The sequence below is a fragment of the Halichoerus grypus genome, chromosome 8 (assembly GCF_964656455.1).
Source record: "Halichoerus grypus chromosome 8, mHalGry1.hap1.1, whole genome shotgun sequence".
NCBI classification, from domain to species: domain Eukaryota; kingdom Metazoa; phylum Chordata; class Mammalia; order Carnivora; family Phocidae; genus Halichoerus; species Halichoerus grypus.
Genome location: NC_135719.1, coordinates 2,097,481 through 2,115,109, shown reverse-complemented (window position 1 = coordinate 2,115,109; position 17,629 = coordinate 2,097,481). Strand labels below are relative to the sequence as shown.

The 17,629-nt window shown below is 60.1% G+C and overlaps 1 protein-coding gene across 1 annotated transcript in view; it reads right to left on the bottom strand.

Moving 5' to 3' along the window:
• Positions 1 to 17,629, bottom strand: part of CEMIP (cell migration inducing hyaluronidase 1) — a 133,205-nt gene that overhangs the window by 15,701 nt on the left and 99,875 nt on the right. The window contains exons 12-20 of the mRNA XM_078078807.1: positions 15,139 to 15,314; positions 13,261 to 13,470; positions 6,381 to 6,586; positions 5,651 to 5,720; positions 4,799 to 4,927; positions 2,545 to 2,630; positions 1,574 to 1,705; positions 591 to 626; positions 354 to 509 (exon numbers count right to left, since the gene is read on the bottom strand). Coding sequence (XP_077934933.1) covers positions 354 to 509; positions 591 to 626; positions 1,574 to 1,705; positions 2,545 to 2,630; positions 4,799 to 4,927; positions 5,651 to 5,720; positions 6,381 to 6,586; positions 13,261 to 13,470; positions 15,139 to 15,314 — 1,201 coding nt within the window. The remainder of the gene's footprint in view (positions 1 to 353; positions 510 to 590; positions 627 to 1,573; positions 1,706 to 2,544; positions 2,631 to 4,798; positions 4,928 to 5,650; positions 5,721 to 6,380; positions 6,587 to 13,260; positions 13,471 to 15,138; positions 15,315 to 17,629) is intronic.

Genomic DNA, 17,629 nt, shown 5'->3' with positions numbered 1-17,629 from the left:
CGTCCTCAGAAGCGGGGGCAATGTGCTGTCAGAGGAGGAAGGAGCTGTGGTCACTGAGCCCGGACACTGAACTGCCACTTACATGGCCCCAGAACCACACACTGCATTCCGATCATCACGTGGCCCTGTGGACTGGTCTCCAACAGTTTTTTTTTTTTTTAAATTTCTCTCTCCCGTTCTCGATTTCACCCCACTGCTGGCTAACGTCTTTGGATTCAGCGATTTCTCTGACCGGTAACGGACAGAGGAATTCACAGCCAGCAGGTGGAAATCACACGCGAGCATCATCCCTTCCATTGCTGCCACATAGCGTAAGCCACGGAACAAGGAAGCTGCCACGGTTGCAAACCTACTGGCCTATGGGGAGGGTCCTCCCGCTGTGGTCCAGGCCGCCGGGGCCCCAGATCCTGTTGTCCATCATCTCTGTCCCCACGTTGCCACTCTCGCCAACAAACAGGCTGTTCTTTATCTCCTGCTTGGAGCCATCATCATAGGGGAAGGTCCCACCACTGTAGGGGGAAAATGTCTGGGGTGAGCTGTCCAAAGCCGGCTTCCCACAGAGCGCCCAGCACAACGACGGCTGCCCTTACCTGGCCAGGGTCAGGCCGATGCCATTGTCAGCAAACCTGGGGACAAGAGCGGACGGTCAGAGCCTGCTCTCACTCCACACGCAGGGGATCTGCAGAGGGAAGGACCCTTCCCTGTCCCTGGCATCACTCGGTGGACACTGTGTGGGGAGGCAGGCTTTACCTAGCACAGGGTTTGCTGCGGGAGCTGTGGGTTCTCCCGCTCGGTGTCTGCTTGCAAACATGCGCTCAGCGTTTGGGGCCACGCTGCATTGGCAGCACGCACCCCAAGCTCCGCGAGCCTCTCCTCTGCCGCCTGTCCCCGCCCGCGACTCCGGGGCTAAGTGCGAGGTTGGATCTGGGAGGACCTGGCCACTCTTGGGTCCCGCACCAGGTAAAGACGGGCTACGTGGATACGGTTCCACTTCCCCCCTGGCCATCCCCACTCCCATTTCAGCCACAGAGAGAAGGACAGACAGATTCCAATTTCCCAGGGGTCAGGCAGCTGCTGGGAAGGGCAAGACCCACGGTCACAATTACACTGTGGCCACGCTTTGGAGTCCAGTGAGTTGCAATTTCAAGCCCCTGTTCAACCACTTACTCGTTGTGTGACCTTCTGGGAAGGTCACTAGACTCAGCCTCAGTTTACCCTCTCCAAAATGGAGGAGATAATTTGTACCTTCGAGAAGCACAGTAACAAAGACCACCAAGGATTCAGCGCGTGGCAGGTGCCCAGAGTGCTGGCTTCCTCCTTCCCTCCTTTCACTGACTGGCTCCGTGCTGAGAGAGCCTCACCCAGGGACTGTCTGATGACCCAGAGCACCTGTGTATGCTGTTTTTAGGGGGTCTTGGGGGGTCACTGCCGGCTGGGGGGGCATATGCCTCTGCTGGGGGGGACCAGAAGGCCAAGGTCTGTGTGTCTGCTTCCTCCCTGCCCTGCTCTCCTCTCCCCCCGTGTGGGGGGGCACCACCCCCTCCCTGTGCTGAGACCCCACGGCTCTCCTCACCGACAGCTGTCCAGCCACACGTCCCCGCCGCGCAGCCAGGCCCCGTGGTCCTGGTTCTTGTAGGCGGTGAAATGTCTGATGATGGCGGGCTCCCGGGGCTTCAGCGGGTCGGCATCCTGGTGCGGGCTGTACCTGGAAGGCACGGTGGGGAGGGCACAGGGGGCAGTGCTGGGGGACTCCTGGATGGACCCCCTTCTGGCCGTGAGCCCCTCCCCACGCAGCAGCCGGCTCACGTTGCCTGGGCGCCGGCACGGAAGCGAGGGTCTCTCCTCCAGGGCCCACCCCCCGTGGACCCAGGAGCCCCCACCCCCGCAGGCCGAGGCAGGTCATGGCGCAGAGGGAAGTCCAGCCAGCCAGGCCCAATCCCGGCGTGCCGTGCGGCCCCTGGGGCTGCGAAGGAGGCTCTGAGATGCCCAGCCCCCCGCTGACTTGGGGGACCCTGGGCCTCACGCCTGCTCTGGGCTCCAGCTCATGGGCTCCAAAGCGGAGCGCTGAGCGGGGCTCAGTGGTGTCCAGACAGCTCACGCCCTCCATCCGCGGTATCACGCCTCTTTCAAGGGCACCGGGCTGTCTAATAACCTTGAGGGTTTGATAGCACCTTTGGAAAGTGGCCCCCGGCCTCCGGCTGAGCTCTGTCCCTTCCCACGAACCCGACGGTGCAGTTCTCCCGGACTTCTCTCTTCCCCTTTAGATCCCAGCCCAACCTGCCGACTTGCCCGGGACTGGCTTTTGCTGAGGGATCCAGGAACCTCTAGAGATCTCTATTTCCCTGCAGCTGCTGCAGCCTAAGCCCTAATTCAGACTTTGCCCTGCTCAGATTTTCACGTTACCCCAGCACCTAGCTCCATGTCCAGGACGTAGAAAGTGCTCCCTACATATTTGATGAATGAATGAATGAGTGAGTGAACGAAGAGAATGGAGGTGGGTCAGGAGGTCAGCGGGGAGTGTGTGCGTTCCCAGGGGGTGACTACCTGGCAGAGATGATAGAGAGGAAGGGCCGCTTGTCCTTGGCGGAGGCCTCGGTAGTCTTGACCCCGTTGTCTATGATCATGCCAGCCTGTGGGGAGGGAACAGTCAGGGACACGGTCCCTTCCACTCCCAGGCTGCAGGCACCTCCTCATGCCCAGCCTCACCGCACACTCCTACACGCTCCAGTAAAACCAGCTGTGCTGTCAGGACGCATTAACGGAGGTAAGGGGTCTGCAGTGAGGGAGGTGAGGAGCCTGTATTGCTCTGCATTGTTCAGAGTGAATCTCGAATAAGGTGTCCCCCCGGAGGTGTGTATCAGGAAGCTGACGTCTGGAGGGTTACGTGTCTTGTCTAGGGCCACGCAGCTAAGTCTGTGCCCAGAACTCGCCTTGCTCTGGGCAGTTATAAGCCCGGGCCCCATGTCAAGGGCGAGGGAAATGTGTCTGCGGTGACTTGGAGGAACTGCTGAACTTGTATCTCGTCTCCACCCTGGGGCGGGGGTCTGGGATCCTCCCACAGTCCTGCCTGGGCTCCTCTGACTCGAGGGCAGAACCTCACATTCCTGTTTGGCTCTGAAGGTGTTTACGTGGTCAGCCCTGGGCGCCCGCGCGGAAGTCAGGGCCTCCCAGTGAGGGGACTCTTGGCCTCCTGGGAAGGCCCAGACCCAGGCTCCCTTCTCCAGTAACCAGAGGCCACTCTGGCTAGTGCGTTCTTAAGTCGGGGTGACGTGGGTCGGAAGATGAGGGGCTAGATCCCCAGCTGCTTGCTCACGGGCCATGACCTTCAGCCCCCAAGCCCCAGCTGTGGCCTCCGTTAAGACAGGCTAAGAACACTGATTTCAGAGGACTCGGGAGGCTCTGTGCTGGCCCCAGACGATCGCCCCAGACCAGGACCCTCACCCCAGACAGGACCTTCACCCACTGGTTGCAGGGGCGGGACTCATGGGGGGCGGGGGGGCACCAAGCCCAGGGCTCCATCCAATCAGTGCAGCTCAGGGTTCCTGCTTGCTCCCTCCTCACCCTGCCCGTCCCTCCACCTGTGCCCGTCCGGCCTACATTCTGTCCCATGCACAGCCTCCTTCTTTTAAGGTCTCCGATCCAGGCACTACCTGGCCCAGCTCCCAGCTCAGGAGAAGGCTTCTCGAGGAAGGGGTCCTGACAAGCAGCCAACACCGCCTACCGCCTGTCCACTGCTCGGCTGCCGCCCCACCCCACCCCCCACCCTGCACCTCTGCGCTGCTCTTATATGGTCCACAACAGCCTCAGAAACCCCGCTCTGTCAAGGGGACACCGCTCCTCCTCGTCTCTACCCTCTGCCCCCAGAGACCCTTCCTGCTCGGCCTCTGGGACATAGTGCTGCCTGGCGTCCCCCCCCCCCCACACGCTGCCCCGCACTCCCAGCAGGCCCCCCTCCCGCCCCACCACAGGTGTAAGCAGGGCTGGCTCAGAGAGGATTTCTCTTCTTCACAGTCTTCCCCCTGCTTGAGCTTTTTTCTTTTAATCCTCATGTATCCGTTCCCCTCCAGCTTCCTCATCTGTCCCAGCAGGGACTGGACCAGATCAGCCTGGACACTCTGGGCCCTGGGCACTGGGCCAGCGCCCCCAAGGCTACCTCTGCCCCCCAGGCGGCACCTCTGGTCTCAGCCTGGCTCCCCAGCTCCGCGTCCCATGGCCCTGGCCTAGCTGCAGTCCTGGCTGGGCGTCCTCGGCTCACCTGGAGTCCCCAGCACCTAGTGTGGTACTGGACTGAGGGGCTTCTGTTTTCCACCTGCCCTCTTGGCTCTGCATGGATGGAGCACCCCACTTCCCAGGAACGAAGCAAAGGGATCGGAGGGGAGGATGCTCATGCTGCCTCCACCCTCCTTCAGAACGGCCTCCTGATTTTCTCTAGCTTACAGGCCAGGCTGAGCCTTCACGGTCAACACTGCGCCCACCCCAAGGGACCTGTCAGATGACAGTCCCGTGCCCAGCTCAGCGGCCGCCAGGAGGCGCCCCCCTGCTACCAGCCTGAGCGAAGGTGCACCTCGCTTCTCCTTCTGGCTCCGACCAGATGCCAAGGCAGGAACAGTCACAGGACATTCTTGCTAAGAACAGCCAGGAGCCGAGGAGGAAGGCTGCTTGGTGTCTTGCAGACGGGCACTAGGATCGCGGTGGCTGCTGCCGGTAGCCAGGAGGCCGTCCCGGCTCGAATGATCTGCAGGTCTGGGAAGGAGGACTAACAGGCTGGCCCAGGGGGACAGAGTGTGGAAAGACTTACCCGGTAGTTGGAATGTGCTCGGTTATGGAGGAATTTTCCCAGTGGAATGTGCTCTGAATAACCTGGGGAGTACATTCCCACCGAGGGGCCTGTCGGCACGTGGTGGAAGATGAACCAGAACCCGGTCTCCTGTTGGGGGGTGCACAAGGGGAGAGCCACAGAGATCAGCCCCGCAGACTCCTCCTTGCTGGGGTCCTACTCGGGCTGGACCTAGCACTCGCCCCGAAAGGGCCCCACCGCCCATCCCTGGACGCGCCTGGGGGAGGCAGTAAAAAGCCCTGGCAAATGCATTTTGTGGGGTCTACCCTGACTGTGGCAGCCCTTCATCGGGTCCTACTCTACTGGCCATGGGCTCCGAACGGCTGGCTTTGAGTCCCGGATGTTCTCGGCTTTTCCCTTTCCTTTAGCAGCTATGGAAACTGAAGCCCAGAGACAGCACCTGACCTGCTCGGGGTCCCACGGACGCTAAGTGGCAGGACGAGTGGGTGAGAGCAAGGCTGTGTAGACAGGGTGCCGTGTCTGAATCCTGTGCGTGCCCCTGGGCACGGTCACCCTCCCCGCCCAGCGGATGGAAGGTATGGGTACCTGCCTTGCAGGGTTGGTGCGAGAATGAAACTATCTTAGCGACAGCGCTGGTGGGGGGGCCCAGCGCCAGGCCACCCCCGTCTCCGTCTAATAATCAGTCATTTCAGCAAAGTGCCCTGATCACCCACATGATGAAGGGACAGGGCCATTACTGAAAGCCAAGTCCATGTGAGCCCCTCGCCCCAGCGGAGCCTGACCTGGCGGGTCCCAGGCCCAGCCCCGGCCCCCACCTTTACTTCCGGCCAAAGAAGGGACGGTTCTGCTCACCTCGGATCCCGCGGCTGCACAGTTAATGAGGTTGTTGTTGGGGTTGGCCATCCAGAAGGTGGACACTGCACTGCGGGGGGGGGGGGACAGAGATCGCAGGGCGTCACCCGACGGGCCGCTGCTTCCCTTGCCTCTTACCAGAGGCTTGAGAAACCCTCAGTTTGCTGTGAAACCCAGTTTGCTCGTGCGAGCGCGGAGCATTTCAACACCTAAAGTGCTGGGGCTTAAAAGGGGCATGTGGGTGCGTGAGGCGGAGGCAGCTGATGGGTGAAGTCTGAGCCGGGCTCTACAATAGAGAGAAGGCACCGGGGCCCGGAAGGGGGCCGTTCCTCAGGGAGAGGCCCGGCGTGGGAACACTGATCACACAGGCAGTCCCGTCTCTGTCTCTGTCTCCAAGTGGGGGAGTACGCCTCGTGCCCGCGGGTACCCACTCTGGCACCCGGGTGGCAGCCCGCGCCTTCTCAGAGGAGCACCGTGATGATGGCCATGGGCAAGCGGAGAAGCAGGCCCTCCGTGGCCTCTGTGGCCTCTGGCTGAGAGGCTGAGGGCAGTGGGTGGTTGAGGGCTGGGAGGCAGCCCTCAGAAGCTGCTCAGAAGCCCCAGGGTGCAGAGGTCAGAGGCCCGGCTGGGCGGGTGAGTGAGCAGCTGCTCGCAGGACCCTCCAGGGCGCAGGCCTGCTGTGGCTCACGGCACGGGGCTGGGGGGGGCAGCGGTGGGGGGAGGCACTTACTTGCAGTCCTGCCTGGGCTTGGGGATGTACCCCGGGTAGGAGTCTTCCGTGATGGTCTTGCACATCTTGCTATCACGGTCGGAGGGGAGGAGGGTTCCGGACTTGACGAGGAGGCCGAGACAGTGGTCGAAGGTGTTCCGTTCCTCTGGCCCGTCTTCCGTGAAGAAGCAGTGGCCCAGGGAGTTATAGCCCACCACGTCCTTGACCTGCAGGGATCACAACCAGGGGACCTCTCACCCAGCGTCCAGGTGTTCCTGAGCCTATGCATTCATTCAGCAAACGTGACACGGCATCGGCGGCACCCCGGGTCCCACGAGGAACCCCACAGGCTTGGGGAGGGCCCTGGCACATCAGTCTCAGAACTAAAAGGTCCTTACAGGGTCTCTGGCCGGAGCCCTGCCTCCCTGCCCGAGGCCAGACGGCCCACAAGCATCCCTGACAAATGGGATGGCGCTTCCACTTGAATGCCCCAGAGATGGGATGCTCACCACCTCAAAGTTAGCCTGTCCACATCAGAACACCGACGATGGTGAGAAACACCCCACTGCTCTTAACTGAGATCTTCCGTCCGCACCCCTACTCTGGGGCCCGACCGCCCAGTGCCGTTCCCCGAGGAGAGGCTCCCGTTCCCCTACGACACCAGTTCGACCCGCACCAATTACCTACCTACCAGCAGGCCAGGCCCCGGAGCATCCAGACCCCATCCCGAAACAACTCCCCCTTCAGTACCATTAACACTTCGAGGGGCCGCCCGGTCCGTCCCTTGTGGGGTGTTTAGCGGCGTCCCGGCTTCTGCCCTCCCCACATGTCAGCACACCTCCTCAGTGGGACAACAAAAATGTCTCAGACACTCGCTGCCAAATATCCCCCCGGCTTGGGGGTGATACCGTGCCCTCTGGTTGGGGTGCACAGGTCCAGGGTGAACGCCCCAACTCCCCTGGCTCTTTCCTAGGACAGAGCCTGCCTACTCCAGCGTCCGGGCAGCCACTCTCTGGAAGCATCCGGAGCCGGGACCCTCCATGTCCTTTTCATCTTGCTGAAGTCTTACACATTTCTAGAACACTTGGTTTTGGTTTTTTGCTTTGTTTTGTTGTTAGAGCTAAGGAAAATGAGACTGAAGGAAGTTAAGTGGTTTGCTCAAGGTCACACAACCCATGTGTTCAAAGGCAGGCAGGGCTGGGACCCCCGCTTTCTCATTGTGTCCATTCACCCCACACACACTGGCTGCCCTGTTCCGGGCCAGCTCTGTTCCTCTACATCCCTCCCTAATCTTCGGTCATTGGCAAGGGCGTGATCTTGAGTGCTATTCAGTCCCTCACCAAGCAGTGCAGTAAACACCAAGGTCATCCGATGGGGCAGCCTCCTTTCGTCCCAGTGAGCTAGGACAGCTGGTTATAAATAGCCCGGAAAGAGAAGGGAGGAAGCGGGGCTGCTGGGCCCGGCAGGGGTGGCTTTGGGCAAGTCCCATGCCGCCACTTACAGAGGAGGACACTGACGCCCAGAGAAGGGGCGTGGGGTGTCCCAGCAAGCTCACAAACCTAGAGGTGGAGCCACGTTCAGACCCAGGCCTCCTGCCCAAGGCTCTTTCAAAATCCTAAGCACCACTTACCCCACTGTCCGATCACACCCTGCGTGGCCCTTCTTTGAAGGCAAGTGAATAAAAGATGAATCAGGGACATTCTTATTCTAACCAACACCCCAGGGAGAAATTCCCTCCATCCAAGACCCTTGAGGTGTGCTCTGGAGAGAAAAATCCCCATCGAAAGGAATGATAAGTACTAGTGTTTGCTGGGTGTCAGATCTGTTACAGACATTATCTCGTTTAATTCTTAATCATTCCCTTTCGCCTTCCGGTCAGGGACAGAGCCGAAACCCGATTCTCCATCCACCTGATTCTATAACTTTCGTGCTCATCTGTTGCCAACAACCCCAAACGGAAAACCAGCCCTCTCATCTTGTGCTGCATTTCTTCCTTCTCATCAGGGGTGGGTGAGGATGGCGTGGGGAGTGGAGGGGAGACAGCACGGTGAGGTAGAGGGAGGGGCAGCTGCTGGGTGGGGAGCCGAAGATACAAGTTCAAGTCTCAGCTCAGCCACCGACTTGCTGGGCCTCGCCCAGGTGTCCCTTGGGAGACAGGTGCCTTCTAGAATCTGGCTCTTAGGTTTCTGATCATTCTGCCTTGGAACATTTCCCAGAATTGAATATTTACACTGTGACACAGCTTGAGACAGAAAGACAGACAGACAGATAAATCACTACATTGTAGCCGCACACCCAGACACATAATACAGGTTTGTAGGTGGCTGCCAAGTCCCTGGGCGAGCTCACCTGGAGCTCCCGCCCCGTTCTCACGCACAAATCACATCTTTCCCCTCCTTCTTCTGCACATCACCCCGCTGATGGTTGTCAGTCCTAAAAGTCATTCCTAAAGGCTGTTTTAAGTCTTCTACCATTGTTAGCAGGGGTCTAGGCATGAGATTACAAAGGAGGAAATTTCTCAGCCCTCAGGGACTGTTTCATCTAAAATGACCATTTAATTTATTGTCTGAACCAGGACATTTTTTTAGAGCAAAGGAGGGGTGCTGTTAGAAACGAAGCTGGGAAAGCAGGTATAAAGTGGGACATTCCATGCAAATCAACCTGCATCAGCAAGAAGAAGAAACTGCTGCTTAAGACAAGCAAATACAAACAGAAATCGGCCCTGCCCGACTCCGCCTTCTAGGGCGGCTAGGATACGTTCCTGCTAGGGGGAAGCATGACCCCAAATACAGTCAGATTGAAAGAAAGACTGTAATTTCTAGACTTCTACCACTTATTTTGTGTTTTTCAAGCCACTGAAGAAAAGAGCCTATTTTTGCAGAGTCTTAAGGAGTATTTGATGGCGCAGACAGAAGCCGGGAAAGGCGGCAGAGAACCAGGTCGCGCTCGCCCCGTCGGGAAGGACCGAGCCCCGGAGGCAGCCCCGGAGAGGCACGAGCGGGAAGGGAGCCAGGGAAAGAGGGGCCTGGTGCCCATTTCCAGTTGTTCCCCGAGCTGATGGGTGGTGCGCCCGCCCTCTTCCCCGGCACATCTCTTCCCCGATCCGCCAGCAGGAGCCCCGGCCTGGGACACTTTTGGGGAAAGCAAGCACCGCCGTCTGGGTTTCTACCATGTCGTGGAAGCAGGGAGGCTTACCCAGGGCGCAGTACACACAGGCCCCATGACCGTATACGGCCTGCCAATGCTGAGTGGGCCACATGCATCCCTGGCTTCATCCTGCCCCAAAGTCTCGGCAATGGGCTGTGTCCTCACCCTCACTTTGTGCAGTGGGGAAACCGAGGCTCCAAAAGTGTGGATCGTTAGAACGCAGGCTTGCTCTGACTCTGTCCTCCCAAGCTGGCGGCTCTGCGGATGCCTGCAGGCACGGTTTGAGCGAGCAAGGAGTCCGGGGAGGAGGGGGCGGTGGGTTTGTTGAGCAGGAGCTCATGGTGTGCGCGGCGGTTCCTAAGAGCATCCTCTGGGCTCAGGGAGCAGATGTGGAGAGGCCCGCGTGCTCATCGCTTAGGAGGGGAATGAGAAGCAGGTGTTGGCGGGAATGTCAAGTCCAGACTGCCCTTTCCAGAAGCAGGTGGCCAAGAATGGGGAGGAGCTCGGGGTGGGGGGGGGCGGAAGCTGTCTTCTGAGGACGAGGGCACCGGAGTCTGTCTGCAGGCGGTGGGCGGGGAAGCGCACGTGTGGACGGATGTCCGGGGTCTCGGGCGTGTCCAGATCTGGGACGGCCTGAGGGTAAAGGCCTCCACGATGCTACCGAGTGGCCTCTGCAGCCTAAGTGAGAATCCAGCATCTGTCTGTATTTGGCCTCCTTCCATCCCGTCAGCTAAAAACATCTTTCCAAACACGTCATAGCCCCGGCCACTGGTAGGTCCTTCAAGCCAGAATGGAGGGAGCAAATATCAACTAGCAATGCGGAGCCCAGCTCCCGGGGTGGCCCTGCTGCCCCCCATGGTGCAGGGCTTACGGGGGTGGCGCCCATCCGAACCCCCAGCTCCCCCCGGCCTGCGGCGCTTGGGGGAGGACGCGGAATGCACTCCATTGTCCTGCTGCCTCTTCGGCTCGGGGTCTCCGAGGCCTGCGCTTCATCCAGATGCTAAGCCATGCCACTTTGGTGTCACACAGGTCTGTGGGCTCCAGACCCTCACCCACCAGCCTGGCCGTCCAGCAGGGACCCGAGCCGAGTGCGGCTGGAGCCCTACGTGGCCACCAGGATGAGGCTGCTGCCGGCCCCTCGGCCAGGCCTGTGCGAGGTTGCCTGGCGTCTGGACAGCACCCAGGGAGCTGACGTGTGTTCCCTCCCAGTCTGGTGGCCGGCATCCCTTGGGGCCGGACAGAACAACGGCCTTGGCACATGCAGGACTGCCAGGGTCCCCTGGTTGCGAGAGCTTGTCCAAGTCTCTGGCTCCAAAAGTCTGTCTGGTGTGGGTGCAACTGGCCCGTCCAGCGGCTCCAAACGAGCGGGTTCCGAGGGCCACTCCTGGGCCGTGCTCGCTCTCAGCCCCCGCCTGCCTGCATCCCGCTGAGCCGCTCGCTCCTGTGGGAGCCCCTTCCTCCGGCTGAGGCCCGGGCTCGCAGCTCAGGCGCACTGTGACCAGCGTGGCCAAGCCCTTCTCATTTAACTGAACAACCATGAGATCTGCTGGTCATGCCGGGCACCGCACACAGGACGAAACCGAATGCACGAACGGCTGTGTGTCCACGGTACGCTTGCGCGTGTGCACGCGTGCGTGTGTATGTGCATGTGTGCACACGTGCATGTGCACACGTGTGTGCGTGTGTGCACACGTGTGTGTTACGTGCACAACTGCCCTGAGATGCAGAACGGCCTCCACTCACACCGACCCGGCTGCTGGGAATCAACATCTTTCTCTTCCGTGGCGCGAAGCGTAGGGGAATTGAGCTAAATTTAAGCCCAGAAATTCAGAACGAATGCTTAAAGCAAGTAGAGCTCCTCAGACTCAGGCTTGTCGTCTTTCCTAATTCTACACTGTTCTTTTTACCCCACGTTCCGAGCTCAGTCGCCCCAGAGTCCCTGCGTTGCGTTCGTTTGGCAAACCGCGTGGACAAGCGGGAGAGACCACACCTGCCCCCGGGGCCATGCGTGTCCCACGCCTTCCACATCCTGTGCTCACATCTTGTAACAACCACGTGGGAGACATACTGCTGTCCTCCCTGTTCTACAGAAGAGGAAAGAGAGGTGTGAGAGGGAAAGTGACCAGCCCACGTCCCACGACTGGTCCGTGGCAGAGGCCAGACGGAAACCCAGACCCGAGCCCATGCTGTGTCTGCTACCGTGTTCCTGACATTCCCCACTTATCGTAAATCTTACTGTCTTTCTGCTTCCGGGACAACACGTTCTCCTTTCTTCTTCCTTGAGCCAGAAAACAGGCCCACGTTCAGCAACCATTCCAGCCACAACCCTCCTGCCGCCTGCCACGGAGAATCAGCCCTGGTTCCTGGGCAGCGCTGCCACGTGAGCTGGCAAGCCGGGCGCCGGGTCCGGGGCTCCCTCGGGGCACCTGCACCTCACAGCCCCCCGTGTTTGCTGTGATTTCCCCACTTGGCCGCGGAGGATGACGGAGGTTTGCGGCTGGCAAACAATTTGCCCGAAGCCCACAGCTCACAGCCTGGGGGCCAAGCCCTTGAACCCACGTGCTTCCAGACGAGGCCCCAGGGCCCATACTCTCCCGTCCCCTCGGTGGGTCTGTGAAGAGGTAGAGGACACCCCCCACCCCAGCGCCCTGGGCCACGCAGCAGTGTGGGTCTGACCCGCCACCTCGGACCACTTTCCCAGAGAAGCCAAGAATCCAGATTTCTGTGTGAAATCACTTAATTTTTAAATGATGGAACCTAATTCAGATGTTTCTTTAAACACCATTTAAGCCAAACAAAACACATCCCGTCACTGGGTTCCGCATGCAGGGGGCCCATCTGTGACATCCGGCTTTAAAGTTCATGTAGGATGTAAGTTCAGTCCATTTAAAGAAAGGTTGGTTTAGTGTAAAATTATCAGTTTAGTGTAAAGATGATCGAATGTTTCTATAAACACTTCCTAAGCCAAACAAAACACAATCTGGATTCTTCAGCTTATAATATCCGGTTTTTAAAGTTTCTAGAGGATATAAGTTTAGTACATTTATCTATTTTCTTTTTAGAGAGTGGGAGAGCGTGAGCAAGAGAGTGCCAGGGAGGAAGGTGAGGGGAGAGGGTTGGGGGGCGGAGGGGGGAGAGAATCTCCAGCAGTCTCCCTGCTAAGCATGGCACCCGACATGGGGCTCGATCCCAGGACCCTGAGATCATGACCTGAGCCGAAACTGAGAGTCCGACACTCAAGTGACTGAGCCACCTGGGCGCCATAAGTTAGTTCATTTAAATAAGATTCAGTTTAGTGTCAAAACCAGCTGTGCAAACCCAGAGCGGCCTCTGGCACGTATGCCTCCTTGGAACGAAGCCATTCCTCCCGGCAGTGTCCGCTCTGGAGGATGCTTGGTGCAGCAAGAGCAAAGGCCCCCTGCGGCCACCACAAGTCTGTGGGACGGAGGCAACAGTGCAGAGTCTGGCAAGAGCCCTTGTCTGCGCCAGCGGATCTGTCTTGCCACACAGCCACGGAAAGATCCTCGGCCTGCCCATCTCTCCAAAGAGGCACAGCACACGCCTGCCCTCTTTTCTCTTTCCTGCTCACAACTGACAGCATTCTAAACTTGAGGCCAAGGATGGTTCAACCCCCGATGGCCCCAGACTAAATGTCCAGATCCAGACACCCGTCCAGTGCTGACGGTTTGGAGGGAGGGGACTGGAGGACGGGGCAGTGACGGTCCCTCCGCTTCCCCGGGAAGGAGGCACTCACCAACAAGCCATTGGAGCCGTGCACGGTGACACAGCGAGAAAACGTGTGGTGGATGGAGAGCTCGCGGACGTACGTGGGCGGGTCGTAGCCTCCCTTCTCGTCCACATCGCCTGCCAGGTGGAAGTGAATGGGGTACTGCCCCACCAGCTGTTGTCCCATGTGCTTCAGCTCCACACCCTCCAGGTGCACAGCCTTAAAGCCCAGTGCGAACTGCAAGAGGGGAGGCGAGGGTCAGAAGGGTGGGCGAGGTGCCCCCAGCCCCCTTGCCGGGGCCGCGTCCCAAACATGCGAAGTGCCTCGCTGATCCCTGCCTCGGCCACACAGCGAATCCAACATATGCCCTGCAGATGGGTTAAGGCCCCTGGCCCTCTCACCACCCGGGCGCCGAGGCTCTTTGGATAACACACGGATGTTACAAGACGGTGAACTGCTTGGAACAGCCGGGGCTGGCCTCCACTCCCGCCCTCCCTCCTAAGTCGCTAAGTGTCACAAGGAAGGGGGAACCCCGAGATATGCGGGAGCGAGGCTGGCCCGAGGCCGGCCCCAGGAGGATGGGAATCCAGGGGCAGAAGAAGCCTGTGCTCTGCCCATGGTCTGCGGGCCCTCCTGGTGGAAGGACGGGACGCTGAGCCGGGACTCTCCATCAGCCCCTGACCCCGGTAGTGTGGGCGAGCTGTGGGACGCTCTGTGTGCACCACCGTGGATGTCTACACTCCAGGAACCCACTGTAAAAGCACACTGTGGAAGTGACTCTTGTCAGAAGCGGGGCTCAGCGGCTGTTCCTGGAGTAGGCAGATCTTAAGGACATGCTAACAGTCCTCCCAGAGCAGGTTTGTCAAGCGGAATGCCACTCGGGAAGGGGCATCCTGAGGCCTCGTTTGGGCAAAGCGGGAAGGGGACCCTGATGGCTCGGGGATCGCTCTCAGAATTGGAAACGGGCTCTGGTCTCTCTGATGAGTCTCTGCACAAGCCCTGGCCCCCCTCACCCCCAGAGCCTGACCGGGAACACGAGTGAGTGCTTCTGGAGCCTACGGTGACCAGGGAGCCCTGCTGAGCGAGCAGGGGCTGTGGATGCTGGGAGCCCACACGTGATACGGGGCCACCCAGCACCAGTAGGGCTCCCGCTGTGCACTCCGTAGGTTCTGCTCCTTCCCTCAGTTAGGGCACCGGAAAGTCTTATACTGATAGCACACGGCGGCGGCTTCAAGAGCACTGTCCTCACAAAACTCCGAGACACCAATAGTCTGTCGGCTTCGATCCTAAGTCATTGAAAGCGACAGCCGCACGAACAGCTTTGGGGCGTTGTGATGTTCAGTATGCCGGGTAATGGCTCTTTAGACAGCGTTCCCCGTGAGCCCCATGCTAGGAAGCCGGGAGCTCTCGCGGACCGCTGACCGCACACTGCTGACCGCCGCTCTTCCCTGGGCGGCAGAACTCCGCCGGGAGCCAGCTCCCTCTTTGCCTCCATCTCTTGGTAGATGCTCCGACGTCCAGCTCGTCTCCCCTGCCTGCTCGCATGTCTGGGTTTTCGTGGGTCTATTGTAAGCGTGACTTGTGTGGGTGAAATGTCAGCTCTTCTGGGAAACGACCGGGGTGAGGCATTGGAGAAAGGGAGTGAGAGCAGGGACAGGGACTGGAAGCTGTGCAGGCAGGGAGCCCAGGGTGGCATGTGACCGGGGAGTGGACAGCCGTCCCCAAGGTGGCCCCCTCCTGTCTTCCGGCCAGGGGTCGGCAGCCGGAACAGCACACTGGACAGCAGGGGTCTGCCTTCCAGGAAGTCCCTGCCCTTGGTCCTACTTCCTGCTCCCGTGTCCTCCCCAGCCAGGGTCCCTGCCAGGCTGGCAGCGCGGGAATGCTCCCGGTCGGGCGGACCCATACCTTCATGTGGCCCCCGAAGGTGTCGAAGTCGAAGAAGTTGCAGACGTGGTTGTTGTAAGGGTAACATCTGTCCTCCATCTCCCCCATCACCACGATGTTGCGGCTCAGGAGCCCGACCTCGGCCCGCATGTCCACACCGTCTATCTCCTCCCCGATGTGCAGGTATAGCGGCTTCCCTGGGGCAGAAAGGGGGGGGTGGGAAATCCACTGCTGCTTACATATCGCCACACCTGTGTGCACGTGGTCCCCGGGGCTCCCCCGGTCCCATGTTACAGAAGAAGGAAGCCCATGCAGGCTCTTCTTTCCTGGCCTGAAAGAAGAGCTAGGATTCACAGCCATGCGGACTCACATCTGAAGCCCATGCAGAAATGGCTCTTTGTCCCCCAGTATCAGTTCCCCCTTTTGCTTGCTGGTACTGGGGCCTCCTGTGTTTGAGCTCGACGTATGCTCCCCGGGAGAACCACGCTTCCCAGACTCCCTGCTGGCGTGGACATAGGATGAGCGGAAGCCGTGGGCGGCCCCTGCTCTCTCTCCTTCCCCGGGACCGGAATGTGGCTGTGTCCTGGTGGGCCAGCCCCGAGGACAGGGTGCTCTCTCCCTTGTACTCCTGACCCCATCCCTTCCTACAGTCTTAGGGTCCTGGACTCCCGTAACTTCTCTTCTTCCCTCGTGTGGGTTCCTTATGTTCTGCTTCCAAACTCATCCAGACCTCCTATCCTTAAAAAATTCTTAGAAGACCTTTCTGCCCAACTCAGCTACCCTCGTAGCTAATGTCAGTCCCCTTCGTGCCACTCGAGTCCCTGAACCAGTGACCCATACCTGCCCCGCTCCCTCGGTCTGCTCAAATCCACTTAATTCCCCTCCAGCCTCGTCCTCCTCCCGGACGGCAGGTGCACCCCAGGGCAGGTGCGGGGGGGCAGGGGCTTGGAGCTTGGGGACTGCCTCGTGGTCCCCAATCCGCCCCCACTCCAACCCCAGATTCTTCCGTGGAATAGAGAGATCTCGGCCTGCCTCTGCACCCAGCTCGTCACTGGGACAGCTGACCTGGCTAGCAGGGCTTTCTCCTCCGGTCGAGGACACGGCTCCAGAGCACGGCCTCTCGTGTGGATTTGCAGCCCACACCGCACGGCAGGTGCTGCTTGGCGTTCACCGCAGCCCTGGCTTGAGCGACGGGGCTCGGGTGTCCGCCCACGGCACGGCTGGCCGGGCCTATGACGGGCCTGAGCTGTGCCCCGACGGGGACCGCCCCTGCCCGCTCCTTCACGAGGCACAGCTCGCATCCTGGGGGCTGTGGGACCTCGGGGGCTGCAGTCTGGGATTCTGCAGGCTCGGGGAGATGGCAGTTTCTGGAAGCTTGTTAGTTCAGGACATGAAACTGGTGTGGGCAAAGCTGACACGACACCCCTTTGGCATCACCATGAGCTCCCAGGGCCGCTACCACAAACTGCCACCCACTGACGGGCTTCACTCAGCAGAAACGTCTTGCCTCACATCTCAGAGGCCAGAAGTGCACGGTCGGGGCCCCGGGGTCGGCGGTCGGGGCCCCGGGTCAGCAGTTGGGTGGGGCAGGGCTGGTTCCCTCGGGAGGCGCCGGGCGGAACCGTCCTGGCCGTCTGCAGATTCCAGCAGCGCCCTGTGCTCCTTGGCTGGCGGCCCCTTCCTCCTCCCTCAACGGGCGGACCTCACTCTGACACTGGCTGTGTCGTACGTCACCTTCTCCTCGGACTCTGACCTCCTGCGTCCCCTCTAAGGACCTGTGATGACACTAGGCCACCCCGGGGACCCAGGATAATCCCCCATCTCCTGAGCCTTAACTCAATCGCACCCACCAAGTCCCTTCTGCCGCGCGAGCGGACATTCCACGTGCAGAGGACTAGCCCGTGGGCGTCTGTGGGGCCGTTCCTCCGGGTACTGCAGAGCCCTGCTTTAAAAGTATTAGGAAAACTCGCTTTACAGAGAGTCTATTCACTATGCTTTACTATCAGGCCCAGAGATCTCCAAAGCCAGAGAGGCCAGGCACAGACGCCAGGCTGGGGGTGGGGGCCGAGGCATGGACTCCGGGCTGGGGGAGGGGACCCAGGCACAGACGCCGGTGGGGGGGCCCAGGCATGGATGCTGGGGGGGGGGGCAGGGCTGTGAAGACTCGGGTTCCGTCCACAGTCTGACATTGCCCAGAGGAGCGTTTGAAACAAGTTCGCTCTGCAGACTGCTGGCTCCCTTACCCCCCTGTGGCTTGTGGCTCAGGTCACAGAGCCTCGTGGCTTCATGGTTTTAGGGTCCAGATGCAGGGTCCCCTCTGGCTGCCCGTGTGGAAGCCTCCCCCTCCGTCCCTGGCTGGCCTCCGGCCCATCGGCTCTGTGGCCGTCACTATCACAGATGCGTGGCCTTGCAGGTGGGGGCGGGGAGTAGAGTCTCCTGCACAAAGAGCTTTGCGTGGGGTTCTGAGCGACACAGCGCGGGGGCGGGGGGACAGAAAGCTGCACCCAGAGCA